The sequence below is a fragment of the Anas platyrhynchos genome, chromosome 11 (genome assembly GCF_047663525.1).
Source record: "Anas platyrhynchos isolate ZD024472 breed Pekin duck chromosome 11, IASCAAS_PekinDuck_T2T, whole genome shotgun sequence".
Taxonomy (NCBI): Eukaryota; Metazoa; Chordata; class Aves; order Anseriformes; family Anatidae; genus Anas; species Anas platyrhynchos.
This window is the reverse complement of record NC_092597.1, coordinates 17,168,562-17,184,333: the sequence shown is the minus strand read 5'-3', so window position 1 is coordinate 17,184,333 and position 15,772 is coordinate 17,168,562. Positions and strand designations below refer to the sequence as shown.

The window sequence follows — 15,772 nt, the reverse complement described above, 5'->3', positions numbered from 1 at the left end:
TGCTTCCTGCCCACCAGGCAGCTGGCAGCACCGGCAGCGGGGTCAGCAGGCAGCGGGGTGCCGCGGCTGCAGCGTGCCGGCCTTCCTGCCTCCGGGAACAGCATCCGAGGGATGGGGACGAGCCGCAGGAGGCTTCTCGTGGTGAGCGGGGTGCCCCGGCCCTCCTCGCCCTCTTCAAAGGCAGCCCGGTGCTCTGCGGGAGGAAGGAAGCGGCGCGGGGCTGGGAAGGGGCTCAGCATCCCCTGGCGGGGTGGGGGTGGCAGGGGACAGCGGTGACGGGGTGTGGGGGACGCGTCCCCTGCTCCGAGGGGTGGCTTCAGCTCGCTTCGTCCTCCCCGCACAGCCTCCCCCAGCTGTCTGGGCCTGCCTGGGAGCAGGCTGCCCTTATCTCTGCCGCAGCTTCCCGGTGATAAGGGGGGCACGGCTGGATGGGAGCAGAGCTCAGCGTGTCCCCCCCCCCAGCTCCGGTTTGTCACCGAGCAGCCAGGGCTGCGGAGAGCTCAGGAGCTGCGGGGACACGGGTGGCACCAGGGCCATTTGTGCCAGCCTTGGGGTCCCTTCCCAGCGGGGCAGAAACCCCTGGAAGGGAGCACAGCTGCTCCACCCCAACACCCCGCTGCCTCCCCCGGTGGGCCCAGGGTCCCCATCCAGCAGCCTCCACCCCGCACTCCCCGGGAGCTCGGCCGGCCCCAGCCCCGGCCAAAACTCTCGCTCCACCTTGGGGGATTTGCTCCAGGAGCAGAGCCAAAGGAGGACAGGCAGGGTGTGGGGTGCTGAGAGCCGCTTCCCCTCCCCATGTCCCATCCCATCCCATCCCGTCCCATTACTCTGGGCCAGCTGCGAGCACCGGGCTGCAGCAGCCGGGAGGGGTGGGGGCCGTGGGAAGGATGCGTGCAGCCCTGGCACCCCAGGGCCCCTCCGCCTTCCTGCAGCCGTATGGCAAAGCAGCGAGCACACGGCCTGAAGTTTCAGCTGGTTTTAATACTGTCAGTGACACCCCAGCAGGGCCACCCCCAGACCGGCCAGGTCCCCTCGGTGCTTTCCACGCCAGCCCGGCCCCGCGGCCGCTTCCCCTCCCAGCACACGGGGACGGCATCGCCACCGGTACTGCCCACGGGGACACGGTCCCAAGGTGCCCCCCAGCCCCCAGCCACGCTCCTGCCTGGCAGTGCCAGCCCTCGCCTCTCTCCTACTGCCATTCCCGGCTGCTCCGGCATTGAGAGGCTCCCCGCCAGCACACGAAGGGAAAAATCAGGTTATAAAAAGGGTCAGGGATGGGGCTGTCTGCCCGCTGCACTCGGGTTGTTCAGCCAGCGCCTGCTGCTGCTCCTCCTGGCACCCCCTGGCCACAGCCCAGCTCCTCGACCCACTGCAGAGGGCAGCCACCGCCTGGCTCTGGGGGCAAGGGACCTGCAGCCCCCCCAGTAAGAGGGGACGGTGGCACTGCTGAAGGTTTGGAGGAGGCTGGTGCTGGCACCCTGGGACCGCGATCAAAGGGGAGAGAAAATTCCCAAGACTTTCCCCCGTTAGGAGGGCAGGGTGCCCCCACCACCCGCACACCCCTGGGTTTGCTCCCTTGGGGAAAAAAAACAGCCTCACTGGGGGGCCGGGGAGGGCTCTCGGCTGCCAAAAAGCCAGACCTGGGGGCAGAGCTGCCGGCGAAGGAGACGCGGCACTTTGTGATAGGAGCAGCCTCTCCCCCCTCTCATCACTCCCCTCGCACTATGCGGCACTGACACCACCCGCAAGGGGACTCGGGGCCTTGCAAAAGGGACAGGGGACCCAGCTGAGGGGTTGCAGCCCCTGCGTGCAGCTGTGCAGGGAGCAGGAGGGGCGGCGGGGGCTGGTTTGGGTCCCTCCAAAAACAGCCAAGCCCTGAGCTCTGGCACGGCGCTGCTGCTGGCTGGAGCCTCGCTGCTGGAAGCAGAAGCAAAAAGGGGCAGAGAAGTTGGCTCCAGGGTTGGCGGGGGTCCTACAGCCAAGCCCTGGTCTCAGAAGGGGCCCTCGTTCCCAGCTCACGGGGCAAAAGAGCAGGGCCCATCCCCACATCCCACCCGCGACAGCCCCGTAAAGTGCAGTGCCGCAGCCCCAGCCCCATCCAGCCGGGGCAGAAAGGCAGCGCCTCCGAATTTGGGGGAAGAAGGGGGAGAGGGAGGCTTGAGGTTTGGAGCGGGAGGTGCGCGGGGGCGGGCAGGGCAGGGCAGCCCCCTCTGGTTGCTCTGCCCCGGCCCCTACTCGTCGCAGCCCAGCAGCTCGAGGCGCAGCGTGATGCGGTTGTGCCAGGCCACGGGCAGGACGCGCACGAAGCGGGCGTAGAAGGGCACGTCGAAGACGTTCTTCTTGTGCGAGTAGTTGTCGCTGTTGCCGTGGAAGATCTGGGAGGGGGAAAAGGTGGAGGTGAGCACCCCGTTACCAGCCTGAACCTCCCCCGTGCCACCCCGGCCCACCCCGAGGTGTCCCCGAGCCCCCCGGAGCTCGCCACCCCTCACCTTGGTGCTGTTGGTCTGGCTGTCCCGGTACAGGGTCCAGGAGGTGCCGTTGTCACTGTAGGCCACTTTGTAGGCTGCCACATACTGGATGTGGCCGAAATCACGGGCGCCTTGTGTGATGATGCCCGTCACCTTCTTGGGGTCCCCGAGGTCGATCTGGCACAGAGAGGTTGGGTTGGGTTGGGTCGGGCACCCCAGCGGGGTTGGCACAGCCCTGCTGGGGCAGCAGAGCTCCCACCCAGGGCATCCCACAGATCCCGGGGGTCCAGAGCACAGAGAGCACCACTCAACCCCTTCCCCGGTGGCAGAGCAGCTCAGAAAACGCTGTGGTGACATAGCTGAGCCCCCTCCGCACCGTTTGCTGAAAAGGTCGGGGTGGGAAGGATGGCAAAGCTCTCCAGGCAAAAAAAAAAAAAAATAAAATAAAATAAAATAAAGAAGCCCCAGTGGAGATGCATTTCCAGCAGAAGGAGATTCTGGCTGGGGAAACACGCAGCTCGCTGCGGTCTGACATTTGGGCTGAGCGAGATGGTTCCTGGTTGGCACAGCGTGGGGCAACGCAGCTAACGAGCTGACAGCCTCCTGAATTGAGCTCCTATTTTATGTTCCTTCAGGCCAGTACCAGCCATACGTACCTGCGTATTTATACATGAGTGTAGATGTAAATCTGCACGTACACAAACGCCCAGCCGTCAGCGTGGCAGCCCAAGGCTGCGTGTCACCGCGACCCCATCAGGAGGCATCCCCACCAGCTGCTTGATTTAGGGCCGAGGAGCAGCTGCTTTTAATCATTTCCCAAATAAAAGCAAAAATGGGACAAATATCTAAACTGCTCTGTCCTATTATGTCACGGAATCATGTGAGGAGTATAAAAACAGCGGAGGAGAGGAAACCGAGAAGGAAATTTCAAAACTATTTGTTCCCATTCCAGGCTGGGAATGGAAACGCAGACCTGAGCTGTCCTGCGCAACGGAAGGGAGGAGGAGCTGGGGCTGAGGAGCCGGGGTCCGCAGGGGGGTCAGGGCCCTGGGGGGGTTACTTTGGGCCCCCCCCAGCCCCGAGGCAGAGGCTGGGGCAGGCAGACCCACCTGCAGCCACTCGGCCTGCCCGTTGTGCAGCGCCGTCCAGGCGTTGGTCTTGCCCGTCTTGTCCAGGCGGGCGTAGTGGGGGTGCCAGGTGAAGGCGTCGATCCCCCACGTCTTGAAGACGCTGGAGGCTGTGATCTGCTGGTCAGAGATCTGGTGGGATTTCATGCCCAGAGGCTCCGAGCAACCTGCCGTGTTGAAATACACTGTAACACAACGGTTTATGCAGGCGGTGAGAGGGAAAGAGTCCAAAGCACCACCAGCATCCCCACCGCAGCCGGCAGAGCCCCCCGGGGCCGGCGGGCACATCCCAGAGACATGGAGAGCAGAGTTGGGCACGGGACGGCGCCGGGGACATGGGACAGCACCACGGACACGGGACGGCACCGGGGACACGGGACGGCACCGGGGAGGTGCAGGGCTTGCAGCTCGCCCACGCTCCCGGCCGCAGCCAGGGCGGTATTTTCGGTGCCGAGCCATTCCCTGCCTCACAGTGCCTCCTGCTGCAGGGATGTGTGGACAGCCCCGCAGCACAGCGCGGCACGAGGACGGCTCAGCGCTGAGTTCACAGCTGGCACCGCAGCTGGGTAGGGGCAGGATGCGGCCCCAGCCCCGCTCGGGGCTGTGCCAGGCACTGCCAAGGACGTGCAGCAGGGCAGGAATGCGGGGAGGAGAAGGGAAAGCCGAGGGCTCCGGCTAATCATCAGTCACGTTTCCCACAGGACTTTGATCTTCGGGAGCTTTTCAAGCTCTCCGGCAGGAAAAGCAGCCGGGTCAGGGATTGGATGGGGAACAATAAAAAAAAACAGCCATGAGCTGGGACAGCTTGGGAAGGTGTTAGCAGCGTGAGAACGCAGCTCTGCCCGGCTGAGCTGATGGGATTAACAGCCCGCGCTCCCAAAAAGCTCCCGTGGGGATTTCCAGGCATCACGAGACAGGAGGAGAAAAACAAGCGCTGGCTGGCCAAGTAGGGATGAGGACGGGTACGAGGGGGGACGCCCTGTCCTACGTCCCCTACAGTGACCACGGGGTCAGCCTGGCGAGGCGAGACGTCAACAGTGGGTCCAGACTGACACCCCCCGGCCAGCCCCGTGGTCTCTGGGGAGGGGACAGCCCCAGCCCAGCACCCGGAGCGCAGGCAGAGCCCCCTCCCCACGGCTCAGGGCAGGAATTTACCGTTCATCTCGCAGCCGATGAGCTCGAAGCGCAGCGTGCAGGCGCGGCGGCACACCACGGGGTAGATGCGGATGAACTGGGCCGTGATGGGAGGGTCCAGCAGGTTGGTCTGCATGGTGCCATAATCCACGTTCCCCTGGAAAACCTGGAAAAAAGCAGGAGGAGGTGGGCACCCCAGCACCCCCCGAAAAGCCCTTGCCCGCCAGACGGACAGACCTCGGCGTCTGTCCCCGTGAACCAGGAGAACTCGAGCAGTTCGATCGTGCCCCAAGGAGCGCAGGGGTTGGCAGCAGCCCCAGTGCTCTCAGCACTGCCACGTGATGCCCCGTGCTTCGTGCGCACGGAGCTGCCCCCAGTCCCTGCAGCTGCGCTCCCCAAATCACCGCATCTGCCCCACAAGCAGAGGGGCGGCGTGCTGTCAGGTCACGCTTCCACGCTTTTTTTTTTTTTTTCCAGCACTGTGCAGATGAGATAAACTTTGCTTTGTTGAAAGTGAGGCAGATATTCCCAGCCTGTCCCCGGGTGCACAAAAAAAAAATAAAACAACCAGGAGGCATTTCCCCTAAAAAAGGGGCTGCACTCAGTGCCTCCAGACCGAGATACGCGGTGGGCTCACGCTCAGCCCAGAGCCACGCAAGTTATTTGCTGGCACTTCCAGGCTGTGCCCACATCCTCTGGAGCACATTAACTACAGAGATGTTATCTGAATGACCTGAATAAATCAGCCCTGCTTCTTCGGGCGTGCTCATTATGGTCAATTACAGAGCTGGAGAGCACTCCCGAACTGCCCAGGGTCTCCGATGTGGCTGTGACCCGGCTCGGGAGCACTCCCCCGAGCTCAGGACGGGGCACACAGCCCCACCGCCCAGCCCACCTTGTCCGTGTCCTGCTTCTCGTCCTTGCAGAAGGTGAACTCCCTGCCGTCCAGGCTGTAGGCCACTTTGTAGGCGCGGATGTACTCCGACTTGCCCACGCGGCGAGCGCCCTGCGTGACGATGCCGCTCAGCCTCATCTTCCTCAGCAGGTTGGCCTGGGAGCAGCAAGAGGGTGAATACAGCGGGGTGTGAGAGTTCTGCCCCCACAGCACCACCCAGGAGCAGCTGGGCACCGTAGTTTCCTCGGTGCTAAAGCCCTGCATCCCCTGGGCCAGGTGTGGGCAGAGGAGGGGACGTCACCACGCCAGGTGCCCACGCGGTGTCCCGGGTGGCACCGTGCTCAACCCCAGCAGCTGACGGGGCTGCTCGCCGCTCCCCCCACGGGTACCTGGATCCAGGGGCTCTTGTCGTAGTTGCTGGAGGTCCAGGCGTTGACGATGCCGTGGTTGTTGAGGCGGGCGAGCTCCGGCCCCCAGCGCTGGAGGCCGAGGAAGCCGTAGTGCACGGAGGAGGCTGAGAGCTGCGCGTCAGAGATGGCTCCTCCTTCCATGCCCAGGGGAACGGCACAGCCTGGGGGCACGGAGAGGGGCCATACGTGACCAGGCAGCAGAACCAGGAGCCCGTCTGCCTCCTGTCTGGGGACAAGGGGTGCCGGGGACTTACGGACATGGCAGGACCTCCCGAAGAAGGGAGAAGGGCACTTGCAGGTGTAGTCGCCATCCAGGTCCAGGCAGGTGCCTCCGTTTTTGCAGGGCTGGGAGGAGCACTCGTTCTTGTCTAGGACAGAGGAGAAGAGGCTCAGGAGGTGACCCCAAAACCAGCCCCAGGAAGAAAGGAGAGAGGTATCTGCAGAGCAAGGCTCCTGCAGACCTGCTGGCACAGGCTGGAGCTCTCCTCCAAGCCGTGTCCCTGCTGAGCTTTGGGGCAGCCCCCGGCACATCGCCGGGGTCACCACGTCCCCCTGGGAGCAGGTCCAGGGGTGCCTGAGCTGCCACCTCCAGCCCCCCCGGCCCCCAGCCTGCTGTACTCACTGTTCTGGCAGTGCACCCCGTCGTACCCCGCGGGGCACTTGCAGATGTAGTCGGTGAAGACGTCCCCTCGGTTTGGGACCAACTGGCACTCGCCGTTGTTGTGGCAAGGGTTAGGGTGGCAGGGGCCTGGGGAAGGGGAAAGGAGGTAAAAAGGGATGTTATATGGACACAGGGGGGGAAATAAGAGCATCCTCTGTGTTTTCCCAGCCAGAGGGTGCAACAGGGCTGGAGGCACAGGGCCACGAGGAGGGCACGGTGCCAGGCTCCTGCGGGTGCCTGGTCCCCTGCACCTCACAGAGCCCCTGCGACGGGGACTCGGGTCCCTCCCTGAGCCCCACCTTTCTCTGTCTCGTTGCAGTCGATCCCCACAAAGCCTTCAGGGCAGATGCAGAAGAAGGGGGCCTCGTTGATGCCGGTCAGGCAGGTGCCCCCGTTCTGACAGTGGTTGACGTTGCAGAAGTCACCTGCCAGCAAAGCCACATGTCACCGTGAGCCATCAACAAAGCGCACGGAAAAAAAGTGGTTGGACAGAGCCCGAAGGTCAGCCCAGCGCCCAGAGAATGGGGCTGGTCACCCTGCTGGGCTTTGCTAACCAAAGTTAAGTATTTACAAACAAAAAAAATGATCGTAGGGGGAGCCACGTGCCTGAGCTCACAGCCGCTGGAGACTGGAGAGGAGGAAGCGCAGGGTGCCGCACGGCCTCGGGGAAATTCCTCCCACCCCCAATTTACCCTGCCCAAACAGCTGCGGGGTGGCAACGCTCTCCATAAACCTCGACGGGATTCCCACGGACCTGCCTGAAAACCTTGAGAGCCCCAAGCCAAGCACAGGCACTTTTTCAAGTGTGGCACGTTGCTCGGTGCCACGCTCCAGCCAGAGCAAAGCTGGAACCGAGGCGGAGACCCAGCAGTAACCCCCACTGCCTGCATGCCCCGGAGAAGGTGGAAGGTACCGAGCCGTGGGCTTGCTGCCTGGACCCACACCAAGCAGCAAGGCTCTCATTAGCCTAAGCTACTACTCAGCGAGCTCCTACTCATTAGCCTTTTAATAGCAGGGCTGCTCCGGGGTAATCCTATTCTTCCCCATGCTCAGCGACTGCAGGGGAGGCAGCAGCAGCAGCAGGCAGGCCAGGCAAGGCCTGGCGTCCCACGAGGGTTTCCAAAAAGATGCTGGAGCTCCCTTAGCCTCCCTCGGGAGGCAGAAAACCTCGGGCACCGGTTCAAGGTGCTGCCCAGCCAGCTCTGCATGACCTCATGCTCCATCAATGCGCTGCCATGAGCTACGGCGCGGGAGGAGAGGGCTCCTGCACAGGCTGCTCCCTGGGGATGCCTTCGCCCCGCACTCCTCCGCAGGACCTGGGCACATCCAGCAGCCTCGTCCCAAGGATCCCCCGCGCACAGAGCTCCCTGTGTTGAGCAGCAGGAGCTGCTGCCTCCTGCAGCACCGCGTGCCAGTGGATGTGTGCACCCCAGCACCCTTGCACACGCCACTCTGCCAGGGGAGTTTCTGGGGTGGGACACTGCAGGAGAAAGAGTGAGCGGCGTAAAATTCCCTGCATATCTTCCCAGGGCTGGGACGGGAGGGGTCCCGGTGCTGGATGTATACTTGATTTATTCTGAGGGAGCAGATTCTCTTTCATCCCCTCCCAGGAATAATTCCTCAGGTGGCGGGTGTCGCCGGCCAGCCCCTGGCCCAGCAGCAAGGCACGCCACGCCGCTCACATTTTCCAGTGCTGCAAAAAGTTTTGGATGCTCCTACTTTTTGGGAAGTTTCAGGGCTGGTGGAGGAGCGGGTCAGCATCTCCATCCTCCCCACACACAGACCTCTCGGGTCAAGGACGGAGCTGTCCCGGGTTGGACAGCCAGGAACCAAGGCAACGAAGCTCAGGCACCGCTTTTGGAAATGTTTGCTTATGTGAGCCCACAGGCTGGCCGGAAGGCAAAAATAACATCCTCCGAAAACCGGCGGGGCTGGGGGGGGGTCAGGTCAGGGCTGCCTGGGGAGGGCTGAGCGGGCGCCCTCCTGCGCATGGGCTTCGCTCCCCTGCTCCCTGCTCACCCCCGTCCCTTTGGGGTCACCTTTTGGGGCCAGCTGTTTTGGATCACCCTTTTGGAGTCACCCTTTTGGAGTCACCCTTTTGGGGTCACCCACCCCACTGTAACCCTTAGGGGTCACCCACCCCACGGTGACCCAGAGGGAGCTGCCTCTCCCCACGCCGCCCGGTGCCGTGCCGTGCCGGCCGCTCCCAGGGAAGCTGTTTACCCGCTTATCTCAGCCCCAAAGCACGGCACGGCCCAGCTCGGCTCGGCTTGGCAGCCAGCAGCGAGCCGCGGCCCCGAGCTCGTCCCACCCGGCCCCTGCGCTCCTGCGGGGGCTGCGCGCACCCCCGGCACCCCCGGCACTCACCGGCCACCACCAGCAGCAGCGAGAGCCCCAGCCCCAAGAGGAGCAGCGCTCGCCACCGCCTTGCTGGCTCCATGCTCCGTGCCGAGCCGTGCCGAGCCGAGCTGCTGCGCTCCTGCTCCGCTCCGCCGCGGGGCTCGGGGCGGGGAGTGGCTCGGGGTGGCCCCGCACGGCTCGGCACGGCTCGGTTCGGTCTCACGTGCTCCGCCGCCCGCCCCCGGGGTGGGACCGGCCCGGCACGGCACGGCCCCTCCGAGCCCTGCCGCCGCTGCCCACAGGGCCGGCTTCAAAGCTGGAGGTGGTTAATTAGTAAGCAGGAAGCGAGGCGCTAATGAGCGCGCTTGGGGTGTGCGCGCCGGGGGGGTGGGGGCGCGCTGATGGGGCAGGGGGGGCGCGCGTAGGGTGTGTGGGGGGCACACTTGGCACAGGGTGCACGCTCAGGGTGCATGGGGTGCACGCTCAGGGTGCACAGGGAGCACTCTCAGCACACAGCCTGCCTGCTCAGGCTCCATTTTCTCTCCCTGGGTGGGCTCCTCCCTGGGTGCGCTCCCCCAGGGCACGTTGGAGCTCCGGGCACACCCCACAGCACCGCGCACACATCAACCCGAGGAGCCCGGTTTCCTCCAGAGCAGCCTGCAGCCAGGCTGGGGCAGCCCCAGAGCACAGCACCACACGTCTGTTGGCTCAGCCACGAACAAGACCCTCTTTGAGTGTTGTCCAGCCCGCAGCCCAGGGGAGGCCGTGCTGGAGAAGCCCAGCCGTGCTCTCCGGAGCTGGTGCCACGTGGGGAGCTCTGCCCTGGAAGGCAGAAACTGTGGGGCTCAAGCACGCTCAGGCTGAATTCATATTCAGCAGCAAACACTTCTGAAGAGGGTACAGGAAACCACACAGTAAAAATATGCAGGATCATTTGCCTCCGCACTGGAAATCTACTCCTACCCCCCTAACCATGAAGTTGACCTTATCTCCTCTTGCAAAACCCTCTGCTTTAGCATTAACTGATCTGCTGCAGATAGCCCTGCTGCTGCCCACCCTTACATGTTGACTCTTCCCGAGTCTTGCTCCATTTCTGGCTCTGGCAACACGGCAAGCTCAGCCGGCAGCGAGCTCAGCAGCCCGGACACGTGCCGTGCCCTTTGATCAGCCGTTCCACCTCGTTTTCCATCCCTGCTCCATCCCCATCCCTTGGATACAGCGGTGCCCGTGCCTCCTGTGAGGTTGTGAGGTGCAGCCAAGCGCTGCCCCACGCACAGGGAGCTCGCCCACCCTCCTAAATAAACCCCTTGAACGTCTCCCCGGAGCACCGGGGCGTGAGGGAGGCAGGCAGCACACACGTCTCTCACGGCCAAGCTCAGCGGTGGAATTTCCATCAGTTATTGATGGAAACGCCAGCGAGCGCTTCACCGTGACGAAAGGAAAAACAGCAGCTGGAAAGGAGAGAGCGGACAAGACACGGGGCTTGCTTTCGAATAACCCTTCAGCCTCAGGGTAATTACTGCTATTGTGCTCAGCGGAAAACAAGGTCGGGAGGGGAGCACGGGGCAAGATTCCCAGGCCCGGACGCAGGCAACTGGGCCAAGGGGGTTTGTTTTGCCTTCTGAGGGGTGACCGTCTGGATGTGTCCCAGAAGGAGCTGCAGAAAAACCAGCAGCCTTTCTAAAAATGGAAAGCGGAATGTTTTCCTCCTGGCCCCTGGGGCATAAACGCCGCTGTCCCTACTGACACGCATGGGAAAGGATATTAAAAACAGAGACGGGGGAGGCAGCTGGAGCTCTGCTCCCCACTGTCCCGGTAGCACCAGGGGCTCCTCCAAGGGGATGGAGGGATCCCAGAGAGGGCAGGGGGGCACCTGGGGCTGGAAAGGTGCCGTGCTGGAAGATGCTGGCTGTCGAAGGAGAGAGAAGCAACCTGTGAAGCCCAGGGAAGCGGCGGGGAGCAGAGAGAGCCCCCCATGCGCTCACCACGCCCCAGCTGCGCACAGCCGCCAAGTTTTCGCAAGGGATGGCTCTACTTGAAAGAGTTTGGTAGGTCGAAGGTCAGGCGTAATTTCACTGCCTTCTGCAGGGACTATTTAGGCCTTGTTATAGCAGGATTTACCACTGGGCTTGGTTTCTTCTGCGTGGAGACCTTCCAAGCCGAGCAGCGCTGTAACTCTTTCTGAGCTGTGCAGATAGCCAGTGCCCTGCGCCCTAGCAGCTGCGTGCTCCTGTGGTGCAATCCTCTTTATTTCCAAACTCAGCCAAAGTTGTTTCCCCTTGACAATCCCGGCTTTCCCCTTGCTCAAGCTCCCAGCCAGCTCCCAGGCCATAAACCCCTCGGGTTTCGGCTGAGGGCTGATACATTTGCAGGGGTGGCACTGTTATCGCCAAGGTTTCACCGCCACCCCGGGCACAGGCATTCCCCTCTGACCCACGGGACCTTTCCCCCCCATCAGAGACCCTCCCCGTGTGGATCTTTGTGTGGGCAGACACCCTATTGTTTCAGCAATCCCTCCATAAAGCAGTTGAATGGTTTAGGTTTATCTGGGAAGCAGGGCAGCGTTCCCCCCGGGAGGGATTCCTGATGTGGTTTTCCTCCCTCACCCCAGCACCGAGCTCAGCCCTTTCCTAGAGCAGCTCCGCGCAAAGTTGTGGCTCAGGCCACAGCACGGGTCCTGGGAAGCTTTCCTGCCCCGGGGGATGAAGCCTCTGCCCCTCCGAGCAGCAGGGACAAGCAATCTGCAGCGCTGTCTCGGGGGATTAAGCCCCAGCCCTAATCCTAATCCTGCTAACCGGGATAACCCGGCGCTCGCTGCCAGCACCTCGAGCCTCCCGCAGCCCCGTCTGCCCCGACGTCGTCAGCGCCCGTCTGGGTGCCAGCTCATGGTTTCCGATGGCTGCCGAGGACATCCACAGCCAGGCCAATCCCGACTTCTGGCTCGCCTCCTCTGTTTATTTTCTAGAAGAAGAAAAGCTTTCCAAATCCTCTGCCCTTTCCACGAAAAGGTCAGCGGTTTCTGTAAAGCGGGCTTTACAAGGATGGTAACGCTGAGGTACCGGGAATTTCAGGGCTCTCTGAAGAAACCTAGACACTGATGTCCTCGGGGCATGGAGAGCTCTTCACGAGTTCCCTTCGGGGTATGAAAAACCTCGTGAATTAAAAGGAAGGAGGCAAAGGGCAGCACCCCCCTCAGCTCTGCTCAGCTCCCACCGCTGATCGTGTCAGGGCTCAGATGAGATCCCAGCCAGTTTAACTCTGCTCTAACCTCCATAAACAAGATTAGACCCAGATTAGAGCCAGCATGCCTGTGTAAGGTGCTTACAATAAGCACCTTTATATAACCCCTTCTCCGAATTCGAGTGCTTTGCAGTCCTCCAGGATTTAGGCACGCTGCGTCCGACGGAGCCTTCATCTCCGGATGGGAAACCGACGGCTGGAGGAGCTGGGGGCGAGGACAGGCTCAATTTTTTCCCCCATCCCAGAGGCACATCCCAGCCCTGCGTGCCTGCTCCATGCCCGAGGGGCAGAGGCACCGAGGCCGTGCTGAGCCACCGGAGCTGTGCCGCAACGCGCGATCGAAACCGCGCATCGACCGGCGGCGTGGGTGACCCCGATGCTGGGGGCAGTCAGGCCGAGCTGTTTGCTCTTCCCCTGGAGCCCCCACCGAGCCCTGACACGAAACGCTAAATCGCCTGCCCGATAAGATTATCATCCCCGTGATAACCGGGGTTTTTGTGGCATGGGACAACCCCGCCTGCCCCCCCCGTGCTCCAAGCCGGCGGCTGGGTGCACGCGCTCCCAGCGCACGCCTCCTCAGGGCCTTCCTCCCTTTCCTAGCAGCTTCCAGCCTGGCCCAGCTGCTAATGCCGTATGAATATGTACCGGCCGTAATGAGGCCTAATGAGCCCTAACGAGCTTTGAACCCGTCCTACCGGCTGGTTGAGCCGGGCGCTGCTCATCAGGGCACGCTCCCCGCTCCCAGCCGTGAGCGGGCCTGGGCCTGGTTCCTTCCTGCAGCTGCCTTTGATCTCCTATCTCAGAGCATAATTAGGAGGTGGGGGCTCTGCCTCGCCCCCTGCCCTGCCTCCCACTCGCTCTGAACCCCCCCTGGAGCCGGGCAGGGTGAGATTTGCCACTGCTCCGGGCTTTTTCTACGGCTGTGGCAGCAGGAGAGCGCGGATCCCTGCCTCACACCCCAAACACAGGGCCTGCAGCCCAAATTGGCCCTTAGAGGCCACCCAGAGCCACCCATGTCCCCGTGCCAGGGCGGGACGGTGGCTCCTGGAGGAGCTCTGTGCCGGTGGGGAGCTCCTAAGGCCTGGCTTTGTGGGCTGCAGCCTCCGGGGCCGCAGCAGAAAGCGCCCCGGGAGCCTGGCACCGAGGTCTGCGCCCAGCAGAGCCGGCTTGGCTGCTCTGTTCCTCCTCTCCCACAGCTCCTCCTCTTTTCAGAAGGAAACGAAAACAAACTCTGGGCCAGAAGTGGCTTTCCTGGAGGACACACGTGTGAGCACCGACACAGGGCTGCTGCTTGGTCCTGGCATCCAAACCCCTTGTGGAGGATGCCCACAGCCAGCCCTGGGCTCAGCACGTACCCGAGGCACAGCCCAGCAGGCACCTCCATACAGTTTTGGGTAGCAAACACACGTTTTTTAGCACTGACAGCCTCCTTAGCAGGAAGGAGAGCATCCTGAGAGGCAGGGGTGCACACCCACCCCCTGGCTGCTTCTAAAAGCCCCACCGGAGCACGTTTCCTAGAGCTCAGCTTTGTCCCAGAGCCTCGTAAAGCCTCCCAGGCATCGAGGCGTTTCCCCCTTCCTGCCCAGAGCTTTGCACGGATGTGTTTTTAGGACACCCAGCCTGTTAGTCATGCCCCACGCACCCTCTGCAACCATCCCTCCTTCTCCCTGGGAACTGCCACCGCACCACTGACCTCGGCCAGCCTCCAACGGGGCATTTACGGGGGCTCAGGGAGCGCTGACACCCGTGGAGGTGGCAGCTGTGACACGGGGCAGTGCTCCAGCAGGGCACGGCTGCTCCACGCGTGTCCCATGCCATTGCCTCAGCCCCTGCAGGCAGCAGAGCTGTCTTGCCTGGTCTTGCAGCTGCCTGCCAGCCCCTGCACAAACACGGCCCTGGCGAAGCAGCCGCCCTCGCCTCTCACCCGCCCTGCGCTTTGCTGGGCTCCAAGATCAGCCCCGATTGCTTTGGGAGGTTGTTTTTCTCCCAAAGAAATCTCCCGTCTCACCTCCTGTTTCCTTTCTTCTGCTTCTATTCTTTTTCTTTTTTTTTCTTTTTTTTTTCTTTTTTTTTCTTTTTTTCTTTTTTTTCCCATTCTCAGCTCCATCTTCTAATTTGTTCCCTGTTTTCTCACTCCTTCCCCCCACTCCTGTCTCAACCCCCTCCTTTTTGCTTTTCCACACATCCTTTTTAACGCTTTTTCTCTTCTCCAACGTCCTCTTCTGCTTTCCCATCTCCCAGCCTAACCCTCCTGCGCTGCTCCCTCTGCATGACAGCACAAACAGACCAGCAGTCGGCAAAATGCAACCCCCAAAATGCAACCAGCAGCTGCCCGCAGGCCACATCCCTGGCACACAGCACAGCTAAAATTCCCGTTGCTGCATCCCACGGCCCTGAACCCACAAAGCCCTGTCCCGAGGAAAGCCACACAGCATCATCTCCTGGGGGATAAACCATAAGCCAGACAGGGCCGGTGTTTTAGGCTGGAAAAGCCTTGGGGGTTGTTGGTAACTGCGGCCAGCGCCTTGCTCTCCACCTCACCTGGCAGATTTGTACCTGCCCCAGGCAGGATGCTGAGCGGGGAGGGAGGAGGCCACCCATTCCCTGCAGCACAGCACCCTCTAGCCTCCGCTGGGGCCGCAGCTCCTTGCTGGTGCCAGGGAGCACCTCCAGCACCAGCGCTCGCCCAGGCGGCCTCCTCTGTGTCCCCACACATCCAGCCCTGGCCGCCCGAGCAGCGGTGACGCAGAGGATTTCAGGGGAATTTGGTGGAAGATTTGGCTCCCCGCTGCCTCCAAACCCCCAACCCCTTCCTCCCTCGCTCCCCATCACTCCCCCAAACCACCCACCTCCCCCTACACCCCTTTCCTTTCTACACCTCCACAAAACAAAGCTCCAGCTCTTTGCGCCCCAACACCACCCCCCTTTCCCCCTTTCCCCCAAAACACAACTGCAGCCTTACTCTTTGTCCCCACCCTCCTCCAAATGCAGGCTGTGCTCACCACCTCCCAGCCCAGCCCCAGCCCCACTATTTTGGCACGAGGCCGTGCTTCCACCTCTGCTCACTTTATTTATTTATTTATTTATTTATGTATTTATTTATTTATCTATTTATTTCCATAAATGCTGCTCGCTAGGAAGAGGCTCTCGCCCACCCCCCAAGCAGTACAGAAGTGCAGGTTTTTGCTGGGGACCAACAGTCCCACCATTTAGTTCATGGAGCAGTTTGCAGGGCTGCAAACTCATTCAGCACTACTTCTATGGCAGCTTCTGCAGGGAAAGTATTTCACAAGCAGGCACTGAAAAAAAAAAAAAAAAAAAAGCGTGGCTTTAGCAGTCTCCCTGGCTGGCTTCCTGAGGCTGGATAATCATAGCCCTTCCAAACTCCAGCCTCAGGAACACGGCATGATGGCAAATGTCAGACAGACCACTCGGAGTTCAGTGGGAGACAAACAGCTTCCTTTCTTCGCTGTGACATCTTGGGAATGCTCCAGGAG

General features: G+C 61.9%; 1 protein-coding gene across 2 annotated transcripts; it reads right to left on the bottom strand.

Moving 5' to 3' along the window:
- Nucleotides 1-961: 961 nt before the first annotated feature.
- On the bottom strand, nt 962-9,245 carry MFGE8 (milk fat globule EGF and factor V/VIII domain containing). 2 transcript variants are annotated; one of them, XM_027466129.3, is made up of 10 exons: nt 9,063-9,245; nt 6,995-7,120; nt 6,657-6,782; nt 6,289-6,402; nt 6,014-6,195; nt 5,625-5,780; nt 4,751-4,895; nt 3,578-3,762; nt 2,490-2,645; nt 962-2,375 (listed from the first exon to the last, which is right to left on the bottom strand). In XM_027466129.3, the coding sequence occupies exons 1-10, from the start codon at nt 9,133-9,135 to the stop codon at nt 2,232-2,234; spliced, it is 1,407 nt and encodes a 468-aa protein (XP_027321930.1). In that variant the 5' UTR covers nt 9,136-9,245; the 3' UTR covers nt 962-2,231. The 2 variants fall into 2 exon arrangements, with proteins under 2 accessions (XP_027321930.1, XP_027321929.1); XM_027466128.3 differs by having other exon boundaries at nt 3,578-3,780; nt 9,063-9,228.
- Nucleotides 9,246-15,772: the final 6,527 nt, after the last annotated feature.

Bases quoted from the DNA above. Each gene is read 5' to 3' on its own strand.
- MFGE8 (XM_027466128.3), bottom strand. From the start codon at position 9,135: ATGGAGCCAGCAAGGCGGTGGCGAGCGCTGCTCCTCTTGGGGCTGGGG. The intron at 7,121-9,062 runs GTGAGTGCCGGG...CTTTGCTGGCAG, and splicing joins GCTGCTGCTGGTGGTGGCCG to GTGACTTCTGCAACGTCAAC. The intron at 2,646-3,577 runs GTGGGTCTGCCT...TCTCTGTGCCAG, and splicing joins GGCAGGCCGAGTGGCTGCAG to ATCGACCTCGGGGACCCCAA.